This window comes from Trichosurus vulpecula, chromosome 1 (genome assembly GCF_011100635.1).
Source record: "Trichosurus vulpecula isolate mTriVul1 chromosome 1, mTriVul1.pri, whole genome shotgun sequence".
Lineage (NCBI taxonomy): Eukaryota > Metazoa > Chordata > Mammalia > Diprotodontia > Phalangeridae > Trichosurus > Trichosurus vulpecula.
Window position 1 is genome coordinate 539,709,793 of NC_050573.1, and position 23,573 is coordinate 539,733,365.

General features: G+C 41.4%; 1 protein-coding gene across 4 annotated transcripts in view; it reads left to right on the forward strand.

Moving 5' to 3' along the window:
• Positions 1-23,573, forward strand: part of TECPR1 (tectonin beta-propeller repeat containing 1) — a 74,373-nt gene that overhangs the window by 3,182 nt on the left and 47,618 nt on the right. For 3 of the 4 annotated variants that reach the window (XM_036741403.1, XM_036741404.1, XM_036741402.1), the window contains exons 2-8: positions 9,960-10,197; positions 11,796-11,978; positions 12,312-12,434; positions 16,768-16,893; positions 20,210-20,384; positions 20,504-20,604; positions 23,273-23,374. In XM_036741403.1, coding sequence (XP_036597298.1) covers positions 9,973-10,197; positions 11,796-11,978; positions 12,312-12,434; positions 16,768-16,893; positions 20,210-20,384; positions 20,504-20,604; positions 23,273-23,374 — 1,035 coding nt within the window. In that variant the 5' untranslated portion in view covers positions 9,960-9,972. The remainder of the gene's footprint in view (positions 1-9,959; positions 10,198-11,795; positions 11,979-12,311; positions 12,435-16,767; positions 16,894-20,209; positions 20,385-20,503; positions 20,605-23,272; positions 23,375-23,573) is intronic. The other variant, XM_036741405.1, reaches the window with a different exon arrangement.

Consider the following 23,573-nt stretch of genomic DNA (forward strand, 5'->3'; position numbering starts at 1 on the left):
CCTAAAATTCTTCCAGTAGAGATTGATTCCTTTTCGACTTTTGGAATGTATTTTGATTTTTCAGAGTTCCATTGCTATATATGTTGTCAGCTAATGCTGGAAAGAATGTCTTGTAGGAACTGGGTGCTGAGTTAGTAGGGTAATTCTGTTTCCTTTCCATTCTTAGTTGAGTAGCCAAGTAACCCTACAGACTCCTTTCCACTCTTCTCTTGTAGTATTGGGAATCCCTACAGCTCCAGGGATTTCTCTGTAGTCATCCTAATTTATTGCATTGTTTTTACGCGGTGATTACTGCTTATTTATTTCCCAAAATGAAGTTTTACCAAATACTTGTATAAATAGAAACCCAATCATAGACTATAGTACTTCTTCATCAAGAAACACACAATAAGCTGCTTGCACAGTTAATAGTGAAGGAGGAGAGATATTGGAAGGCCTATTTATATAAAAATAACAAAAAGTTGTTTCCAGGGAAAAACACTTCACAAATAATTTACACATTTGTAATTCTCTGTAATCTGTTTTCATTCAAATGATACCATTTATTCAGCTATTCTTAAAAATAGGTTTAGCTATTTTTAGGTTTATCTTTTTTTCTGCATTCTGAAATTTATCATCCACCTACTAAGAGCTAGTAGCTAAGTACACCAAGACTGTGCAGATACAACAAGCTATAAGATGGAGTTTCTTCAGGGAAGGGTCTTGCAGTCCAATCAGAGAGAAAGGATTATTTCACTTTATCCAACCATCTAGCAATGTTCTCATATCTCTTCTCCCTTTTTCTTTTCCTCCCATTCTTTTAACTTTCTATAGCCTGGTATTTAACTGAACTGCTCTCTCCAAAGTTACTGATGATCTCTTATTTGCCAAATCTAATGAACTTTTCTCAGTCCTCATACTTTTTGACTTCTCTGAAGACTTTGACACTATCTCCAACCTCTTTTTGATACTTTCTTCTCTTTAGGTTTCCATGACACTCTTCTTTCCTGGTTCTCCTACTTGACTCTTCTCATGCTTTTTTGCTGGATGGATGTTCATCTAGGCTTATTCACTTGGGTGTTGTTCATCCCCGTCGTCCCCCCCCCCCCCATCCTAGGTCCTCTTTTCTTCTTTCTCTGTGGTATTTTGCCTGGTATTCTCATCAGCTGTCATTAATTTAATTATCATCTCTATGCTAATGATTCTCAGATGTACTTATCCAGCCCTAATCTCTCTCTTAACCTCTAGACTCCCATCTCCAATTACCAATTGGACATCTCACACTGGATGTCCTGTTGATATCTTAAATCTAACATTTCCAAAACTGAACTCGTTTTTCTACCCCAACATCTCCCCTCTTCCACACTTCCTTATTACTATTTTACCATTCTCTCAGTCACCAGAGTTCACAACCTAGATGTCATCCTTGAGTTTTCACTCTTTTAAAGCTCAAAGACTTTTTCGTTCTTTTTTTTTTAGTTCCAAATTATCCCCCTTCCCCCCTTGATGAGGCAAGAAAAAAAACAACCAAAATTGATTACAAATATGTATAGTTATACAAAACAGATTTCTGCATTAGCCATGTTCCAAAAAAGACAGAAAAGAAAAAAAGAAAACAAAAGAGAAAACAAATGCTTCAGTCTTCATTCTTGAGTCCATTAATTCTCTGTCGGGGGTGGATAGCATGTTTCATCATTAGTTTTTTGGAATTGTGTTGATCAGTTACTAAATTTTTCAGAGATGACTATCTTTATAATATTACTGTTACTGTGAAGATTGTTCTTCTGGTTCTGTACACTTCACTTTGCATCATTTCATACAAATCTTCCCAGGCTTTACTGAAACCATGCCTTTCATCATTTCTTACAGTACAGTAGTATTCCATTGCTTTCATGTGCTATCACTTGTTCAGACATTTCTCAACCAATGGTTATCCCCCCAGTTTCCAATTCTTTGCCACCACAAAAAGATCTCTTTGGGGTATTGCCCTTGACACCTCACTCTCTCAAGCCCTCGTATACAATCTATTGCCAGGTCCTGTTGATTTTACGTTTATAATATCTCATGTATATACCCCCTTCTCTTTTCTGACACTATGGCCATCCAGGTGTAGGCCCACCTCATCACACAGCTGGACTTTTGTAATAGCCTGCTGATTGATCTCCCTGCCTCAGTTTCTCTCCACTCCAGTCCATTCTTCACTCAGCTTTCAAAGTGATCTTCCAGATGCTCAGGTCTGACCATGTCACATACACCCCTAAACCCTTTAGTAAATTCTTTTTTAAAAAAACCCAATTATTTGTTTATTTTTAATTTTCAACATTCAAGATTTTGAGTTCTAAATTTTTTCCCCATCCCTCCCCCCTTCCCCAAGACGGCATGCAATCTGATATAGGCTATGCATGTACGATCATATTAAACATATTTCCACATTTATCATTTTGTGAAAGAAGAATCAGAACAAAAGGGAAAAACCACAAGAAAGAAAAAGAGAGAGAAAATAGTAAACTTCAATCTGCACTCAGACTCCATAGTTCTTTCTCTGAATGTGGATAGCATTTTCCATCATGAGTCTTTTGGAGTTGTCTTAGATCATTGCATTGCTCAGAAGACCTAAATTTATCCAAGTTGGTCATTGCACAGTGTTGCTGTTACTGTGTACAATGTTCTCCTGGTCTGCTCACTTCACTCGGCATGAGTTCATCTCAGTCTTTCCAGGTTTTTCTGAAGTCTCGCTGCTCACCATTTTCTTATGGAAAAATAGTATTCCATTACACTTATATACCACAACTTGATCAACCATTCCCCAGTTGATGGGCATCCCCTCAATTTCCAATTCCTTGCCACCACAAAAAGAGCTGCTATAAATATTTTTGTACATGTGGGTCTTTTTCCATTTTTTTATGATCTCTTTGGTATACACACCTAGGTAGTGGTTGGTCTTGCTGGATCAAAGGGTATGCACAGTTTTATAAAGCCCTTTGGGTATAGTTCCAAATTGCTCTCCAGAATGGTTGGATCAGTTCACAATTCCACCAGCAATGCATTTGTGTTCCAATTTTCCCACAGCTTCTCCAACATTTATCATTTTCATTTTTTGTCATATTAGCCAATCTGATATGTGTGATATGGTATCTCAGAGTTGTTTTAATTTGCATTTCTCTAATCAATAGTGATTTAGAGCATTTTTTTCATATGACTATAGATAGCTTTAATTTCTTTATCTGAAAATTGCCTCTTCATATCCTTTGACGATTTATCAGTTGGGGAATGACTTGTATTATAAATTTGACTCAGTTCTCTATGTATTTTAAAAATGAGGCCCTTATCAGAGACAATGGCTGTAAAAATTGTTTCCCAGGTGAAAGCCCTTCTTAACCTGGCTCTCTCCTACCTGTCTAGTTATACCCTACTCCTCTCATGTATTGTGTAATACAATGACACTGGCCTCTTAATTGTTCCTTAAACAGGACACTGCTCTGAACTCACAGACTGTCTTAAGTTCTTGGGACTTTTTCCTTCTTCCTCTCTACTTCCTGGCCTCCTTGGGTTCCTTCATGTCCTAGCTACAAGAAATCTTTTTCAGTCCCTTTTAATATTAGTGCATTTCCTCTGTTGATTATTTCTGGTTTATCCTGTCTATATCTTGTTTGTACATAATTATTTTCATACTTTCTTCTCCAGTAGTCTGAGCTCCTCGAGAGCAGGGACTGGGGTTTTGGGTTTTTTTTGCCGTTCTTTGAGATAATATTTCTAAAGTACTTTACATAGTCACTGGCACATAGTAAATACTGTTTTACATAACAGATGTGTGTATATAAAAGTATTTATTTGTGTATATACTTATATATGTATAGTTATAGATAAACAGCACAAGGAAGCATATACTAGGTCCTAAATTAGTGATACATACAATTAATCAATGTATTTCCAATAAGCAAGAAGCAAAGGGGAAAGGGTTGATGATTGCAGAATCAATAATTCCTTTCCTAAATTCATAATTCTGTTGAATCACCCCCATTTCTTTCCCCAGTTTTTTTCTCTTTCTCTTTTTTTTTTGGAGGGGGGAAGGCAGGGCAGTTGGGGTTAAGTGACTTGCCCAGAGTCACACAGCTAGTACGTGTGTCAAGTGTCCAAGGCCAGTTTTGAACTCAGGTCCTCTTGACTCCAGGGCCGGTGCTGCCCCTTCTATCTTTCTTATATGATTTTTAAGCTCCTTTTTGAGTTCTTCGAAGAGATCTTTCTGGACTTGAGACCATTTCCTATTTTTCTTTGGGATTTTGCCCATAGGTGTTTTGACATTGGTCTTCCCTGTCACCATAATAACTTTCTATGGTTGTAGTCTTTTTTGTTGTTGTTGTTTTCTGCTCATCCTTTTTTTTTTTTGGCCTTTTTTCTTTCTTTTAAATTTGACCTCTGCAGACCCTGGCTATTTACCTGGTGCTGCACTGATGTTATCCTGAGCCCCACAGGGACCCTTGTGTCTGGTGCTGCACTGAAGGTGTGGGGTGATGGTTGGCTGGCTGGAGGCTGTAGGGGTCTGACAGCTTACCTGGTGCTAAGCTGGGGTCCTAGTGGTGGTGTCTGGCATGTACTGAGGCCCAGTGGGGTGTTTCTATGCATCCCCATGGCTACACTGAAGCACATGGTGGTCAGACTCTGGAGGCTCCCTATTTGCCCAGGGCTACACTGAAGCCTGGCAGGGTGGTGGCTGGCGGCTGCCTGTTTGCTTAGGCACTTGTAGAGTTGGCATCTACTTGTTTGTTTGCCCGGGGCTGTACTGAAACACCTGATGATCTGACCTCTGGAGGCTTCCTGTTTGCCCAGGGCTGTGCTGAAGTGTAGCCCCTGGCTGGCAGCTGCTTGTTTGTTTAGGAACCCATAGGGTAGGCATCTGGGGCTACACTGAAGTACGGGGCTACATTGAAGAGTCTGCTAGTCCCCTAGCAGGCAAACACCAATACCAGGATCCCCCATATCCCCTGGCTGTGCTAAAGCACATGGGGGGGGGGGTCCTGGTGTTGGTGTTTGCTGTTCCACCACACTGGGGCTCAAGATCTCCTGCTGATTTGCTGAGGTGGGGCTTGCTGCTGGCTTGTTGGGATGCTTCTCATCCTGGCTACACTCCCTTTTCATCCAAGTGAGATGGACCTTTCTTGCGGATCTTCCAAGTTTCTTGGGCTAAAAAATTGTTTTACCCTGTCTTTTTGCTCATTCTGCTGTTCCAGGATTTGTATTGGGGCTGTTTTATGGTTGCTGGGAGGAGAGTATGGGACAGTTGCAACAGTTTACTGCTTACCCTGACATCTTGGCTCCCAGAAGTCACTTCCCAAATAAATTTGATTTATCATTTTGACCTGTTGGTTGCTACTTAAGGAATTGTCATTCTTAGGTTTGTTTCAAGGATACTAGTTCAGAACTTGAAAGTAGATACCAACTTTCTAAAATACATCAAGAAAAATAGCATTCTTATTCCTGACAGTTTTGAGTAAATGATTACTTGGAAATTTCTGAATATAAATAAAGGTATTACATTTTCATCTTTGGTGTCTTTCCCCCATGTTGTTTTTGTGTCCTGCTTTTAATTTTCTCCTCCATTTCATTTCCTACATCCTCTTCTCTGTATATCTCCCACAGATTGGCTCTTGATTGTATTAAGTTCCCTTTTTCTTCTTTATTTCTTCCTTGTTTCCTTCTTAGTATGTCTCCCACCTTTGGGCCTTTTAAAGACCTTTATTTTATTACGGAAAGATCTTTTTTTATCAGCCTCTCAGGTTTTGAAAGACCTGAATTCCTATAGTTTATTGAGTAGGGAATGGGGTGACATGGTAGGCCCTGAGCATTAGAAAGATCACTTGGACAACTGAGTAGAAGATTAACTGGAGTGGGAAGAGATTTGAGGCAGGGAGACCAATGAGCAAGCTATTGCAGTAGTCCACGTGTGAGGTGAGGAGGGCCTGCGTCTTGTCCACTAGACTGGAACTGGCCTCTAACCTGTGGGTGGAGGGAGCCAAACAAACAGAACTGGCTAGAGGCAGGAGAGTCAGGACACAAACAGAAGTTTAATTAATTTCAAAGTGAGGAAAATGACATATGCATGTGGAAGCCCCTGCTCCTAAGATGGAGGACTTAACATGCTAGATCAAAGGCAGGTCTCACATACATCCTGGGCTGGACCATGACATAATCATTTTTAGATCACGAATTACTGTTCCCATGGGCCCATGTTGAAACAGTATTGTCTCAAGTCTTGGGGGTCGTGCCCACCCTGCGGGGCACAGAACTAGCGTTCTGTGACGGGAACAAGAGTGTTGTACCTGTCAGTGACAAGGAACAGAGATTGTGAATGTGTGATGGATGGCCCTGGGAAATGGGGGGAACTAAATCCCTCAGTGAACACCTGGTGCTGGTCCAAGCAATACACTTTGCCAGAGGGTGATATCCTGAGTGCAAAGGATTATTGTTAAGCCAAACTCGGAACACAGCCTGCTTGCTGGGCCTTAGCTCTGGAAAACAGGGTAACTCTAAAATATTTTGACAGCCTAGGTGGCCATGATGTCAGAAGAGAGAAGGGGATATATATGTGAGATATCATAATTCCATAGTACTCCATAGTTATTATTAAGCACATGCAAGTACATACGCAGGCAGAACTGAGGGGGACCTGACTTCAAGGCATTTAGGGTCAGTTTCTTAGTAGGGTCAGCCTTCGGGGAAAAGGCAAGCACAGAAGCCCTGATTTTACGTTACAGAATCACAGCCTCTCATAGTTGGAAGGAACCTCGGGGGTATCTAGTCCAATGTGTCCTTCAACAAAAATACCTTCTATAGCAGATCCAGCACATAATCTGTCACTCTACTTTGACTGGAGAGTTCCAGTCAGGGAGATCCCAGTCTGTCCCCATTGTGCCTTCCTTCCTCCCTACACTGTCCCACTTTGGGGTAGTCTAATTCATAGGATCTTAGGAAAGACTTCAGAGGCCATCTAGTAGTTGAACTGGCTCCTTTTGTAGAGGAAGAAACTGAACTGAAGTGATTTGCCCAAGGTACGTGCCACAGGTGCGAGATCAGAGTGAGCATCTGAGGCAAGATTTGAGCCCAAGTTCTCTAACTCCAGAGCCAGTGTTCTTTTTCAAATTCCCCAAGTTTTTAGGGAGTTTTTCCTTACATCAAGTCTGAATTTGTTTCCTTGCAACTTCAAAGCTTACTCACAGTTTTGCCTTCTGGGGCCAAGCAAAAGGATTCCCTTGTTCAATGACAGACTTTAAAATACTTAAAGATAATCTTCTTTTCTCATGGCTGAACATCCCCAGTTCTTTCAACTGATCCTCTTTTGGCATGATTTTGTAGCCAGAGCGTAGCATAGTGTCTCGCGCACAGTAGGCACCTTAATAAATGCCTATCGGATGAATGATCCTGATTGCCTTCCTCTGGATGCTCTTCAGTTTGTCGATACCTTTCCTTGAATGTAGTGTCTAAATTCTTGAACGAAACACTTTATTCTAGATGTGGTTTAGTCAGGGCAGAGTACAGTAGGAGTATCTACAATCTCGTTTGCCCTCAATAATATACCTTATTTAATGCAGCCTAAGATGGTATTAGTTTTCTTAGCTGACAAGTCACACCTTGGACTCAAATTGAGCTTGCATTCTATCAAAACCTCCAGTTCTTTTTTCAGATGAAATTCTGTCTAGCCATACCTCTCTCACATTGTATTTGTGAGGTTGATTTTTTTTGATTGAAGGTGAAGGCTTTACACTTATTTTTCATTATTATTCATTTTTTTAGCTTTTTACCATTCTGATCTTTTCTCTAAAAGTTGGTGGTCTGACTGTACACAAATAACAGATTCAGGATAGACCAACACAATAATAACACATCTTTACTTGTCTATTAAAATATAATCAACTTAATTTTTTGTATGTTATTTATTGTTGTCTACCAGTTCTTTCCTGGAAGAAAGTGTTTATAATGTAAAAGCATGAATCTTCCGAATGGTATTTGTCCTCTCATTTCTTCTTTCTAGTATATTTCTTTCCATAATCCTCTTTTCCCACTTTTGCATTAAAGTCACCAAATATCATGACACAGCATAGGACCAAATATAAATTTCCAAGGACACTGTCCACTGAATATCTTTATTCATTTAATAAGCATATATTAAGCACCTACCTTATGTCAAGCATTGTCCTAGGGGATTCAGAGACAAAAAAATAAAGTCTCTATCCTTCTAGAGTTTACATTCCCTTGGAGCTTTTTCATAGATATGAAAATACTAAATATATGCAAAGTAAATATTTTGGTGGGAAGAGTACTAACAATCAAAGAGATAAGGATATGCTTTATGTAGAGAAAGTACCACTTGAGCTGAGCCTTGAAGGAAGTGAGAGGTTAATGAGGCAGAAGGGAGGGAGTGAATTCCAGGCATGGGGGACAACCTGCGCAAAAGGTTAGAAGATGAGAGATACAGAGTCATTTTCGAGGAACATCATGTAAGCCACTTTGGCTTGAAATGTGTGAAGGGAAGTCATACGTAATAAGCTGAAGCCAAATTGTGAAGGGCTTTATGCCAAGGGTTTCATATTTTTATCTTAAATATGGGGTGAGGGGTGGGGAGGGGAGGGAGGCAGTTAGGAGGTGCAGTAGATAGAGCACAGGCCCTGAAGTCAGAAGGACCTGAATGCAAATCAGGCTTCAGGCACTCCCTAGCTATGTGACTTCAGTCGCCTCCCATAAATAAATAGATAAATAAATGCAATAGGGAGTCACTGGAGCTTCTTGAATGAATGAATGAAAAAAAATTGTGTTTACCATGAACCGGGCATTGTGCTACAAGTAGAAATAAAAAAAAAACCAGCTAAGTGATTCAGATTTAGTGTATGGAGTGCTAGCGTTGGAGTCAAGAAAGAACTGAGATCAAACTCTACCTCAGACATTTACTAGCTGTGACCTTGGGCAAGTCACTTAACGTTTATCTGCCTCAGTTTTCTCATCTGTAAAATGGGGATGATAATAATACATCTCACTCCCTGGGTGGTTTTAAGGATAAAACGAGATAGTATTTGTAAAATGCTTTGTAAACCTTAAAGTACTATGTAAATGCTAGTGATGATGATGATAACGATGATGGCAACCACAATAGTGTCAACAAGTCCCTGCCCTCAAGTAGATAAAACATATAGGGGAGTTGTGGTCCTGGAGCGGTGTTTTGGTCTGGAATGTTTCAGGAGTGGAGAATCCAGAAATGGTAGTGTCGATTGGATTACTGCTCCTAGAACCAGAGGGTAAATTCAGTGAAGAGATCGCTGAAAAGATGTGTACGGTGGCGTAGGATGAAGATGTCTGGGGACTAGCCTGGTAGGTATGAGTCTGGGCTAGAAAGCTGGAGGAATTGGATTGAAATGTGATGAGTTAGTTGATATTGAAACGTTAATAGATATTGTTTGGGTCTGAATCTCCCCAGCTGTATTATGATTTGGTCCATAACCATTCATCATTTTTACAAAAATTAGTGGCTTTGTCAAACACTTTACTAAAACCCAAGTAAACTCTACTTCATTGTCCTGGTCTGTCAATCTAGTAATTCTGTCAGGAAAGGAGATAAGGTCAGTTTGGCACGACCTGTTCTTAATGAGGCCGTGCTGTCTGCGTGTGGTCATTAGCTATCCTTTGGATAATAACGTGTTCTAAAATTTTCACAGAAATGGAAGTCATGCTCACTGGTCTTTAGTCACTTTGGACTTGCTCATCCCATCCTTTTGATGTTTTCTTCACTGAAGTTGAATTTAATAGTAAGAATGTAGCTGATGCCCTCTATATGAATGAATGAGAATCATTTATTAATTATTTATTAAAGTCTACCACCTGTGAGTTTATTCAGGCTTTTTCACATGTAGGAGTTATTTAGCTGGATCCACGGTGAGGTGGGGAAGATTCTGGAGGCACTGACTACCTGCTAATTTGATGTTTCTTTTGCCCAGCCGCTGCCTGGCCATGCCAAATTCCTTGCTGTGGGCTGTGGATATTTTTGGGAGAGTGTACACGCTTGCCACAGCTGGCCAGTACTGGGAACTCTGCAAGGATGCCCATCTGGAGTTCAAGCGAGTCAGCGCAGTGAAGCAGTGCTGCTGGGGGATCGCTTGTGACAATCAAGTCTATGTGTACGTGTGCTCCAGTGATGTCCCCATCCGGCACCGGGAGGAAACCTACGAGAACCAGGTAGGGGCTCCCCAGAGTTCCATCCCCAGGGAGACCCCAGAGCTACGTTAACATTCACTTGCCTTCTGTATGACTAAATCGAACTTGGTTTGATTAAAAGTTAAAAAGAAAAAAATGCAAGAGGAGGGGCATGGTGTAATGGAAAGATCCCTGGGCTCCAGATCAGGAATAATAGCAATGGTGCTGGGTGAGTTTGGGCAAGTCACTTCATCTTTCCAGGTTTCAGATTCCTCTACTGTAAAATGTGGGGGGTGGACCCCTTGATTGCTAAGATCCCTTCCAGTACTAACAGTCTGTTTCTATGAGAAGCAAAGTTGAGCAATAACCCTTTATACTTTTGGCAGGCAGAAAAAATAGTTCTTTCTTTCCTTTCTTCCTGTCTCCCTCTTTCTCCATTAGACCAAAGTTTAATTTCCTCTTTTATGTCCCAGGCTAAATAAATAAGGATCAAAATATCAGAAGGTGGAGTTTCTCATCAATCAATATATAGGTGTTTATTAAAACCTTACTATTTGCCAAGCACTTTCTTAAGGGTCAGAGATACAAAGAGAGGCAACTTAGATGTTTGAGGGCTGGTTGGTTTTCTAAATGTTTGGGGCTGTGATTTCAATGTAACTGTAAACATTTCCTCTCCTGGGACATGGCCAGAGCCTTTCTACTAGAGAGAAGCAGTCTCCATGGAGCATCAAGCCCCTCTGTGCTCAGGCAGTGTTTTCAGGTGCAGGGCTAGATCATTAGGAGACCTAGGTTCTGGTCCCAGCTCTGCCAGTAACCAGCGTATGATTCTAGGCAAGGTCCTTAATCTCTCATTAGTTCAGAGTATTATCTATTAAATGAGAGAAATACTTGTCCCACCTTTCTCCCTCATAGAACTTTTGTGAGGATAAAGATGTCACTAGGTAGCCTAGTGGATAGAGTACTTGACTCAGCATTGGAGAGATCTGAATTCAAATTCTGCTTTACACTTAGTACACTAGGTGTGTGACCCTGGGCAAGTCACTCTCCCAGTTGAGGAAACTGAGGCTGTGAAACAGGGATAATAATAGTACTCAGCTCGCTGGTGAGGATTAGGATTAAATGAAATAACACATAAGATATGTTGCTTTCTGAGTCTTGAGGTGCTACGATCATTTTAATACATGTAGAATTATCATGGAAAATAAAAATGCTATGGAGCTGTAACTAATTATTATCCCAGAGGTTCAGGACACTGCAGCCCCCTCTCCCTCCTAGAAAAGTACTTACTCACCTAGAGGCTTCTCTTCTAGCGCCCTGGCTAAACCACCAATTATTATTGTCTTCCTCACCATTAATAGCTGCCGCCTGTGTAGGACTTCTCACCTGTTACCCAATTTAAACCTAGTAACAGCCTTGTTGAGGTTTAAGTACTCCAGGTATTATCCACATTTTACAAGTCAGAAAGCTGAGGCTTAGAATTATTAAGTGACTTGTCTGCTGTCATACAGTTCTTAAGTGTTAAGAGGCAGAATTGAAACCAAAATCTCTTCCGAATCTAAATCCAATACCCTTTTGTGCTTTTTTTTTCCCCCAAAAGCACAATTGAAGGCTGTATTTTCCCTTTTTTCTTTCCTGAACAGCGATGGAATCCAGTTGGTGGTTTCTGTGAAAAGCTCATGCCCAGTGACCGCTGGCAGTGGAGCGACGTGAGTGGGCTCAAGCACCAACAGCTGGATAGTTTGGTGCTGCCATCACCACACTGGGAGTGGGAGTCTGACTGGTACGTGGATGAAAATTTTGGAGGGGAACCCACCGAGAAAGGGGTAGGTGACACAAATACCCACCCGCTTAGATTCCCTATAGGAAGTTGACGTCTTTGGCCAGGCTCCTCCTCTGAAATGCTGCTCTCCCCTCTGTACCACTTGGAATTAGCATCCTCACCCCTGCCGTCATCCCCACCCTGACCCTGGCCACTGTTGTGTGTGCCATCCCTGCTTGCTCTGCTGTGATTGATGTGCTTGTGTGTGATGCTGTCTCTTTCTGGATACACTGCCTCATCCTCCTCCTTCCCTCCCAATGTCCTGACCACCCACCCCAATGCTTTCTCCACATTCTTCACCTGAACTTCATAAAGGAGAACTCCCTTGTTGTTTCAGGGATGGACGTATGCCATGGACTTTCCTGCCACCTACACTAGGGACAAGAAATGGAACTCTTGCGTTCGGCGGCGGAAGTGGATCCGCTACAGGAGATACAAATCCCGGGACACTTGGGCCAAGGTCTCCTTGTTCTATTTTTTTTTTTTTTTGATCCATCACTGTGTGAATCAGACGTAGTTGAGTGAAGGTCACAAAAGAAAGCTGTTTCCAGTGCCAAGAAACATGTTATTAGATATTGTATGTGTAAATATTATAAATATTTCCAAATTCTCAACCCAGCCCATTTCTTATGCTTCGTGTTAGCCCTCTGTGCCTCCCAGTCTGCACTGCCCCATTTAAGTGTTACCATTCACACACAAAGTTCACCTGATTGACCCACCATCAGCAGGATGTGGGCTTTTAAGTTGGGTGGAGTTTTTCTCCCCCCCTTTTTAAAAAATGCCTTACTACTTACATTATATTTTTTGTTACATAGTATGTTTACACACTGTGGATATATACTGCAGCTTAGGAATTTCTTTATTTCATACCCCTAAGTTCTTTTTCTTTTCGTGTGTGTGTGTGTGTGTGTGTGTGTGTGTGTGTGTGTTTATAGGGAGGGGGTTCTCATCTGTGGAGATGGGCTTGGATTAAGCCATCCATACTCTCTCAACCACTTCCCCCTCTAAGTCACAGAATCATAGATTCAGAGTCTACATAGTTCAACCCTCTTTTACAGATGAGGAAACTGAGGCCTAAGTAAGGTTATATGTTTGTCCAAGATCATGCAGATAATAAGGGTCAGAAGTGGTCAGAAGTCCTTTTGACTCCAGAGTCAGTGTTGTTTGAAGTGTAATGTCAAGATGGCAGGACTGGATATGGGTTGCAGTCTATGGCTATAGAATTGAGCAAAACCGTTCAGCCCATGTGGGGATCAAACTTATAACTTTGGCCTTATGAACATTGTACTCCTATCAGCTGTACTCATTAGTTATAGTTACTCGTGATAAATAGGACCAAAACTCTTAAATGCTGCCTTGCCCTCAGTTTATCAGTTTGTTTCTTTCCTTGAGCTCATAGGGCCTGTAGCTTCAGGCAGAAGTTCTACTTTTTTACCTTGTCCTAACAAGGCCTCATACGCCAAGTTTACACTTTCCTGCCATTCTCTACACACTGCCCCCCTCCCCCCCCCCAATAAAAAGATTGACATAGGATAAAACTACTTGATATCCACATGTGCACTGGGGTCTAGTGACAGAGACTTCCTTGCTCTTCCTCACCCAAGCTACTCTACCTTCTGGCTGTTTGTTTTCCCCCATGCCTGGAATTCTCTCCATTGCTACCTCTTGGCTTTCCTGGCTTTCTTCAAGCCCCACCTAAAATCCCACCTTCTAAAAGAAGCCTTTTCTGATCCCACTTAATGCTAGTGCCTTCCCTTTGAGATGATCTCCAATTTATCCTGTACATGTCTTGTTTCTACATAGTTGTCTTCAGGTTGTCTCCCACTTTGAGGGGAAGGACTTGTCTTTTACTTTTCTTTGTATCCCCTATGCTTAGCACAGTGCTTGGCACATAATAGGTGCCACATAAAAATAAATGCCTATTAACTGACTGATTTGACCTAAAAGATCTTCTACAGCTCTTGTATATCCCTCATTCAAACATTTGCCACATCTGGATTGTTCATGTGACCCCAGAGAGCCCCAGCCTTGTCAGAGGATCTGAGTTCTGGTTCTGACACCACTGAGGAGCTCTGTGACTTTGAGCAAGCCCTCAAACAGATCCAAGTGTAGTGTGATGGGGAGCACACTGGGCTTGGAGCTTCCAAGGCCTCGGTTCAGTTGCTGTTTCACATACTTCATAGCTGTTTGACCCTGGGCAAGTCATTTGATCTCTGAGGGCTTCAATTTTCTCATCTGTAAATGAAGGGGTTAGACCTAATGATCTCTCAGGTCCCTTCTGACTGGACATCTATTCTAGTCCAACCTCATAGCATGGCTAGGAGATTTGGTGAAATAATAGGTGTGAAAATATTCCACATATACAAATTCTTTTTATTATGATCTTAAATAGCTTGTATAAAAAGAACTTAATGACCTTCAAACTGTTTCTGTATAATTCTCCTACCATCTATCTTTATTCAATAGGTGTTCATACATACTGTTGTAGCAGATGTGTAAATATTATTTTGCATTCAACCCTTTTCACTAAACAATATTTTATATACATATTTCCATGTATCAGCAGAGTCTACATACTTGTCACTTAAAATAACTGTGTAGCAGGCTGTTGTAGCAAGAAGCAGCATGGTAGCAGCTAGAGCCCCAGCTGTGGAGGAAGGGATTCTGGGCTTTTAGTCTGGCATATGCTGGCTGTATGAATGTGGCCAAGTATCTGAGGCCATATTTGAACTCAGGAAGATGTCTCCCTAACTCCAGGCCTGGTACTCTATCCCACTATGCCACCTAGCTGCCCTTGGAATTCACTATACAGAAATATAATACCATATCTGTACATAATAATGACATGGCCAAGTCTTAACCTCTCAGTGTCCCTAGGCAGCAAAAGCCCAGGAGTTCTTAATCTAGGGTTTGTGGACTTATTTTTTTTTTAATATTTTATAGCTATATTTCATGTAACTGGTTTCTTTCATGATTCCCTGTATTTTATTTTATTCATTTAAAAACATTCTTCTGAGAAGAGAAACGAAAGTTTCACCAGTCTGCCAAAGGGGTCCATGACACAAAGAAAGTTAAGGACCCCTGAATCAGACCATCCGTTGCTAATCTGCATCTGTGGAGGGGAGTTTCGTAGCTAGAGCTCCTAACACTGATGAAATCATAGATCTGGACCAAAAAAAGATCTTTTGCCTGTGTGACCCCCCCAAAAAAATCTCTAAATGGGAGTTGGCTGAACTGCTTCCCTCTTGTTATGAGTCAAACAAAAGCTCTTCAAGGGGCAGCTTGGTGGTTCAATGTGTCGAGCACCAGACCTGGAGTCAGGAGGACCTGAGTTCAAATCTGGCCTCAGACATTTGACACACACACTAGCTGTGTGACCTTGGGCAAGTCACTTAACCCCAATTGCCCTGCCTTCCCCCTGCAAAAAAATAAAAAAAAAACTTCAAAAAATTGTAAGGTCCTATACTATCAGACTTGGGTATTATGTTGGTTATTTTTTTCCACCTTTTTTATTCTTTATTCCAAAGTTGGCTCATAGAGATTGGGGGTAGGGAAAGAAGGAAGAAGTAAATGGAGGTGATGTAAAAGCAAAAGACACCAATACAATGAATGTCATAGAGAAGCTGAGTTATAGAGTAAAGAGACCTGACCAGGAAGCCAGGAAGACCTGGGTTTACATCCTGCTTCTGATACTCACTGGCTGTGTGACCCTGGGCAAGGCCCTTAGCCCTCTGTGCTCTGGCCTCAAGGAAGTTCTCTAAGAAGAGAAGCAGAGAAGGGGCCGACCTGCACTGGTAAAGGAAATAGCTTCACTTGGGAATTCCTTATGCCAATGAAATCACAGATGTAGTCCCTATTTTAATTTTTTTTATTCTGAATTTAATGAACACCAAAAAGACTGTTTTAGAATAAAAAGTAGAACAGAAGATTGTATGTGATCTAGTCTCTCTTTCTAGTCCTTGTCTCATATATATACATACATATATACACATACATATGTATACATATACATACACACACGTTTATATATGTATGTATGCACGTATGCATGTGTGTATAGTATTTGTCTATAGTACATTATATAGGTGAGATATATATATATATATATAGAGAGAGAGAGTATTACTTGTGTATACTACATTATATATATCACATATATGTAACGCACTATTTGTTGATGTTGTTTCATGTCTGACTCTTCATGACCATATTTGGGATTTTCTTGACAAAGATTTTCTTGGAAAACTATTCTTGGAATAGTTTGCCATTTCCTTCTCCAGCTCCTTTTACAAATCAGGAAACTGAGGTAAACAGAATTAAATGACTTTCACAGGGTCACACAGGTAGTAAGTATCTGAAACCAGATTTGAACTCAGGAAGATGAGTCTTCCTAACTAACTCCAGGCCTGGTACTCTATCCCACTATGCCACCTAGCTGCCCTTGGGATTCACTATCCACAAATATAATACCATATCCTTACATAATAATGAAATGGCCAAGTCTTTGTCTTGAAGGATCTTGGGCAAATGTGTCTGCTGTATTATGACTGATAGAGAATGGGTCAGGCATAGCTAATAGAAGAATGAAAGGTCAAAGAGGGACAGAAACTTTGGACCTTTCAGTAATGATGGTGACATAGAATTTAAAAATAAACATGAAATAAAGGGTTTTGGAGAACAAATTAGAAATCCTTGGATATTGCATTCACCTGAAGGGTAAGAAGGAAAGTTTTGGAGTATTTGTTCTTCATGGTCCCGTTAATTGGGCTTGGCCTCTTCCTTCTTTGTTTCAGATTCCATCCCATGATGACCCTAAACAGCTGCCTGACCCTTTCAATGATCTCTCCATTGGAGGATGGGAAATCACAGATGAACCTGTAGGTCGACTCTCTGTTTGGGCAGTTTCTCTACAAGGCAAGGTAGAACTGTGGATTTTATTTTTACACTTTTCCTTAACCTGGGGTGGGGAATGAGAGTTAGGGAAGGAGGTAGGGGAGGTCCAATCAGACTTCTTCTCATTGAGATGGAGTGAAGGATTCCATTTTCTTCTGTAGGTGGAAAAAGGTGATGAAATGTTTTTCTTTTAAATTTCCCAGTAGTTGGCTTCAGTGTAAAGATGCCTAGCATCTTGTCATCAGCAAGCCATTATTTGTGGATCCCCTACTGTGTGTAGCTCTGGTCTATGGCAGAACTTCCTCTTTAGTGTGTCACAATCCTCCAGAGTATTCTGTGCCCACACCTTATCATGCCAAACCACGTTTGTCCTCAGAATCAGGCCATAGTTCTCACTCTGTGGTTGGACACCAAATCTGCCCTTGGCCTGTATGCCCTACGTGTTCCCTTTTATCAATCCCAACCCTGAAATCTCTGGATGTTCCTGCTTTGTCTGTTCCTCCCCCTAAATTAGAACCTAGATGAAGGCTTGGCCAGTTGTCTGTGGCAACTAGTGTGAGGCCTGGTGGTTCAGCTATCATTGCTGGTGAGCTTCTGGGGACAAGTACAAGACTGACTGTCATTTACTCTTTTTTCCATCATAATCATCGTCAGAATACTATCCTTGCATGCTTACATACTTTCCTCCAACATGGGGTTTCCAGTCTTCCCTTCCTCTATCTTCACCCTGTATATCATAGTGTATTTATAATATTTAATATTTATGTAATATTTAATACCATGGTATTAAAGAGGTTGAAAAGTAATGCACTTATTTTTACCTGGCTGAACTCTTCCTCCCCCCAAACCCCCCTCCCCCAAAACAAACAAAAAACAAGGCAAAATTCTACCCATTTTTCAAGGGCCCAGCTAGATATCACCCCCTCAGATTATCTCACTCCTTCAGGATTTCCCCTTCTGAACTCCTGTACCATTTACTGTTCATGCTGTTTCATATGAAGCTTAGCATTTGCTAATGCCTTACATTGTTAATAATCTCTTTTTATGCATATGTGATGTCTCCTCAGCTAGACTCGCAGGTTCTTTCAGCACAAGCAGAGTGTTTTATTCTTTTTTTATGTGCTTCTCAGGGCCAGCACAATATTGGACACAGAGCAGATAGCAGATTTTTTTTAAAGATAAGAGATTAGGTTTCATTATGCTAAGGGACTCTTGGTCTGAGCAGAGAAAAGGAAATCAATTGAAATCAGTTAGTCAGGAACAAAACCAGGGTATAAGCGTGCGTGTGTGGTATGTGTCCCCAAGTATATTCACACTTCCTTGGAATAAATATGCAGGATGACCACTAGCTTTCAGGATCTGCTCCAGCGAAGAAAAGCAACAGCACAGAGAATGTCAAACAAGTGCCTAGTTTTTGTTCTTGTTTTTTAAAAATTTCTATTTTGAGTTTGGAATGTGTCTGGTAATTTTCCCACAAGATTTTGATTGTGCCTAATCCAGAAATCATTTCTGTTTAGAGTAGCTTGCCTTCCAAATTGTATTTGTCTTAGACAAATATCAAAGTTATGATTGCTTCCCTGTTAATGCTAGTTAATGCCTGGCAGGTGGGCTGAGTTGGGGAATGTGGTGAGGAGGGGGGAGGGAAGGGACCCGAGAACAAATGGCAGTGGTAAGGGGTAGCCTGATTGGGATCAGAAATTTGCCAAAATAGTCCAGAAATAGTGAAGCCAAATATGGATAATGAAAAATCGACTCTGTACGTATATGTGGAATTAGTGTTTATTTAATAGCTCATAGGATCATAAATGTAAAGCTGGAAGGGATCTGAGGCCAGCTAGTCCAACCTCCTCTTTTTATAGACAAAGAAACTGCTCAGGGAATTTAGGTAATAATTGTCCAAGGCAGGACTTGAACCTAGTTCTTCTTTTGACAAACTTATAGAAGTAGAAAACATTTCCCCAGACCTTAAGAAAGAAGGCTTACAATTTAATTGAAGAGCCAAGAAACAAATAATAATATGAAACTGTGTAATTAAGAATTAAATTGAATCTGCTCGAGTGAAAAAATATACGGGACAATACGATGGGTGACTAAGAAGGACAGTGATCAGAGATGGCTGTAGTAGTTGAATTACACACATATTCTTAGGAATGGGAGAAGGTAGAGTCACAGAGTAGATGCCCGCTTCTAGGGTTACAGAAGCCTTTTTCCCACCGTGCATATCCTTTAAGTTTCTTGTCAGGACCAGTAAAACTTACACATTTGCATAGGATTAAGCCCAGATGTCCTTTTTCCTTTTCAGGATCTCCTCTTTATTACCACTGTGTTCCTGGAGCCTTAGACTGGATTTGTCCCCCTCACCCCTCCTGAATGGTTTGGAAGGCTCCCAGTACCATCCTCTTTCCCCCTCATTAATCTTCCCCCCTCCCTTCTTTGCCTTGCCTTGTTCTGACATCCAACTTCCTCTTCAGATAGAACTTGCCTTTTCATTGCTCAGGGTTGCCTTAAGCATAGGCCTCCACTAGGGGGACATGCAGGACAAAATATGCTGCCACCATTTGCAGTCTAGTCCCTCTTTGCACTTGAACCACAGGCTATTTAGAAACTGGTATGGGTTTGTAGATTTGGGACATGTGTATATCTGCATTTGTATATGCAGGTGCACTTATGTGATTATGTGTATGTTATATGATTACGAGTATGTTGCAACCATATTTAGCAGAGCGCTTAGTATATCTTCTGCTTAATATAGGCTGACACAGACGAAGGCCAGCACTTTACACTTTGAGCCTGAAAGCAATTGCAATTAGGTTGAGATCTGGGGGATGAGGAGCCATTTTCCTTTTAAAGATTCCAGTGCTGCATGTGGGAGGCAGATAGCTATGGAGCCAGAATGACTTCTTTCATCCTTCCTCCCAGGCTTTAGGAACAGCTTTTAAATCTTCTGGGTTAGACACGTCTGCAGAAGGCTGAGTCTCAGTGAAAGTCTGGAAGTTCTTGCTGAGTTTATTTAAAGTTGTGATGGTTCTATTTAATCCCAACCGGTTCTCTAAATATCAAGGCAAATGATGACAACTGTCCTGACCCTCGCGTAGGCAGCTTACATAGTCAAGGTGAACATAAGAAAATGTTAGTCTTCCCCTGATCCAAAGCAAAGTCACTAGGAACTGTCAGAAACCTATAGCCTCTCATATAAATAAATGCTGTTCAAGGAATAGAGAGCATCGTCTTTGTTGGAGGGGAAATACTGTCCTGATTTAGAGCAATGGATCAGAAAGAGGTCCTCACGCTGGCACACAGCATAATTGAAGTTTTCCATTATGCATTTCTCTTGTTTTCTAGGTATGGTACAGAGAAGATGTCTGCCACCCAAACCCTGAGGGCTCTTCTTGGTCTCTCGTAGAAACCCCTGGGGAAGTTGTACAAATCAGCTGTGGGCCCTATGATCTCCTTTGGGCCACCCTCTGGGAAGGACAAGCAATGGTTCGAGAAGGAATTGATAGGAATAACCCCAAAGGTAATGAGCTGATGGTCTCTAGCCCAGAGTCTCATGTCCCCTGAAAGCTCTGAGAGCCCTGGGGGACTTTGCCTGATCTTAGGTTTTTTTTTTTCTGTTTTTGTTTTGGGTACATGTAGGCAGTTCCTGGTCAATAGTGGAACCGCCAGTGCCTGAAAATGGGATCCTGCACATCTCTGTTGGTGTCAGCGTGGTCTGGGCAGTCACTAAAGACAGAAAAGTAAGAGTTGGAGGTTATCTGAAGCTTAGATTTTGCTCTCTTTTGTGATATTAATATATTCTTACTTTTCTTTGATTTTGTGACTCCATTCCTGGACATAGAATAAAGTAGACATTAGCCAAATACCTTGTATCATCCATTGAAATTGTAATTTTTGGGCCATATGATAACTACCCAGAAGTACTGTGTGTAGTCTTCTGATGTAGCATGGCTTCTGACCTTTTACTCAACATGTTTGATTAGTGGCTGCAGAACCTTTCCCCATGCCCAGGGATGTCAGGGTGAGAAACAACTATAGCACGAAGTGATAAAGACCATTTGATTTAATATAAAAATTAGCCTTCAATTAATTAGAACTTCCTGGAGACACATTGGGGTCAATCTCCTCTCTTTCTTTAAAATTCATGTTTAAAGTCATGACTCTGGAGGCCAGTCAAGAGCCACAGCCTCACAGCAAAGATTCCATTATGTTCCCTCTTTGCCAGTTCCTGAGAACTGAAAGTAGGCTAAGGCATTTTAGAAAGCCTTTCCACAGAAAAGATGAGTGTTTTACTCTTCAGCCAACCAGAGAATTAAATTAACCAGAACCCCCAAGTGTTCTGGCTAATTGAGATTTTTCTATATTCTTTGTTATGCTTAAGCATTTGTGAGCTCCAACAGAATTTGAAAATAGATATAGTCTCTGACTTTGGGTTACTCTCTAGATTTGATAGACAGAGGAAACACCATCAAGGGGAAAAGGGCAGTCACTGTCCTGGCTGGTGATGGAGTGAGCATCCTCCCTCTTTAGTGCCTGCTGGTAATGCGTGCTGTGAAAGGGCACAGCTGTTGATAGGCCAGCTACTGGTACTGGAATACTAGCTGGCACTGGCCCTAGGTCATTGGATGAGTTCTTTAACCTCTGAACTGTAGGCTTCCCAGATGTAAAATGAACCCAGTAATACCTATGTCTGTAACAAGAATGCTGCAGAGATAAGTGAGATCAGGCATCTCGGAGCTCTTGGGGAGGAAAGATCTTACAGCAGCAGCATGTATTTTGGAAGTGCCTATTAAAATACTAAGCCTCTCTTAGCCTCAGTTTCCTCATCTGCAAAAGGGGTGTGATATTAGCACTCACCTCACTGGGGGGCTTAAAGTGAAAATGAACTGTCATTATCGTTGTTATGTGCCAGGCATGGTGCCAGGGATACCCAGACATAAAAGGAAAACATTCCTGTCCCCAAGAAGCGTCACTTCTACTGGAGGAAAATAACCCGTACTCAGATTAATAAACACAAAATAGACAAAGTAATTTTGAGGAAGGATTTGAGATCAAGAAAGACTTTATGTAGAAGGTGGCTCTGGAGCCTGCCCTTGAAGGGAAGTAGGAGGTAAATAGGAGAGGCATTCTAGGTTTGGGCGGGAGTGGGGGTCAGGCTATGCAAGGCACAGAAATAAGAGAAAGGATGTTATGGATAAGGAAGAGCACAGCGAGTTTAGCTGGAACATAGTACATGAAGGGGAGTAAGGAAGGACGAATATGGAAAAATAGGAGATAGCCAGACTGAGGAAATCTAGATGCCAAACAGAAGAGTTAACATTTTTATCCTAGAGGTAATAGGGAGCCACAGAAGTTTCTTCAGCAGGGGAACAACAGACAGATTAGTGCTTTAGGAAGATGAATTTGGCACATGTTTAGAGAGATAGATTAGAGAGGAGGAGGTAGGACAGCCTATTAAGAAATATAAAAATACATTTTAAAAGAAGAACGTAAATTATCAGTAGTGGCTCAGTCACCCCTTCTACTGGAGAGTAAATGTACAAATATATTTTTAAAAATTTAGAGCCATCTCCACCCCAAATGTTCATGTGGACTACCTGTGTCTGACCTGTGGTGGGGCCTTCTGAGCTTACTTGATCTGATCAGCCAGTCAGACACATCGTCCTTTGACCCCAACATAGTGATGTCGTTTTGGTCCTCTTTGAGAATGAGGGACAACAACCAACCAGCCAAATGTACAAATATGTTTTTAAAAATAATAAGGATCCATGTAATCAGTAGTGGCTCAGCCAGCCTGTCTGCTGGAGAGTTTGTGAGGTTTTTTCCCCCTTGTAGTACCTCTGATGATTCTCTGGTAAACAGATGCTCAGCTGTTCTAGAAAGGGGGTAAGGTAAAGAGAGTTTACATTTGTCTTGCACCGCATGGTCACAAAGCATGTGATAGACGTTCTTGTCTGATCTTCACACACCCTTTGATGTAGGTAGAGCAAATATTGTCATTTTAGAGAGGCCTTGCCAACTGTTGTACAGTTAGTAAGTGTCACGGTGAGGATAGGGATGTCTGCACCTGTGGTTTCTATCACACAGGAACTCTAGGGGGGGATGCTCCCTCTGCCGGTGCAGTTCAGCCCCTTCTCTGAAACTCAAGTCATGGAGAATTGCCTGGAGAACGCTGAGAGGTTAAATGATATGTCCAGGATCATCCAGCCAGTTTGGGTCAGAGGCAAGTCCAGGTTTTGCTAGCTTCGAGGTCCGCTCTCAACCTACTATGCCATGCTTTTTGTCATGCCAGTGAAAACTGCAGCCTTTTTTTAACGACTTCTTGGACTGATTTGTGGTGTAACACAATTAGTTTACCTTTCCTGTGACTTTGTAAGGATGTATTTTTTTCTTCCTTGGTTTCCCCAGGTCTGGTTCAGAAGAGGTGTCAACTCTCACAATCCCTGTGGTACCAGCTGGATTGAAATGGTTGGAGAAATGATGATGGTAAACGTAGGGTTAAATGACCAGGTAGGACTGCAGAATATGTTGGGAACATTTAGATTATTGGGTATTTGAGTCAGCGTACAGATCAAGAGCAGTTGTCTTACCATGAGGACACCTAGGATAAATACTACAGTAATGACTACCAGGTGAGGCAGCCTTCTTAGAGAAGATCAGGAAGATTGCCAAGATTCCAGGCCACTAGACAGGATTTTTAAGACCTCAG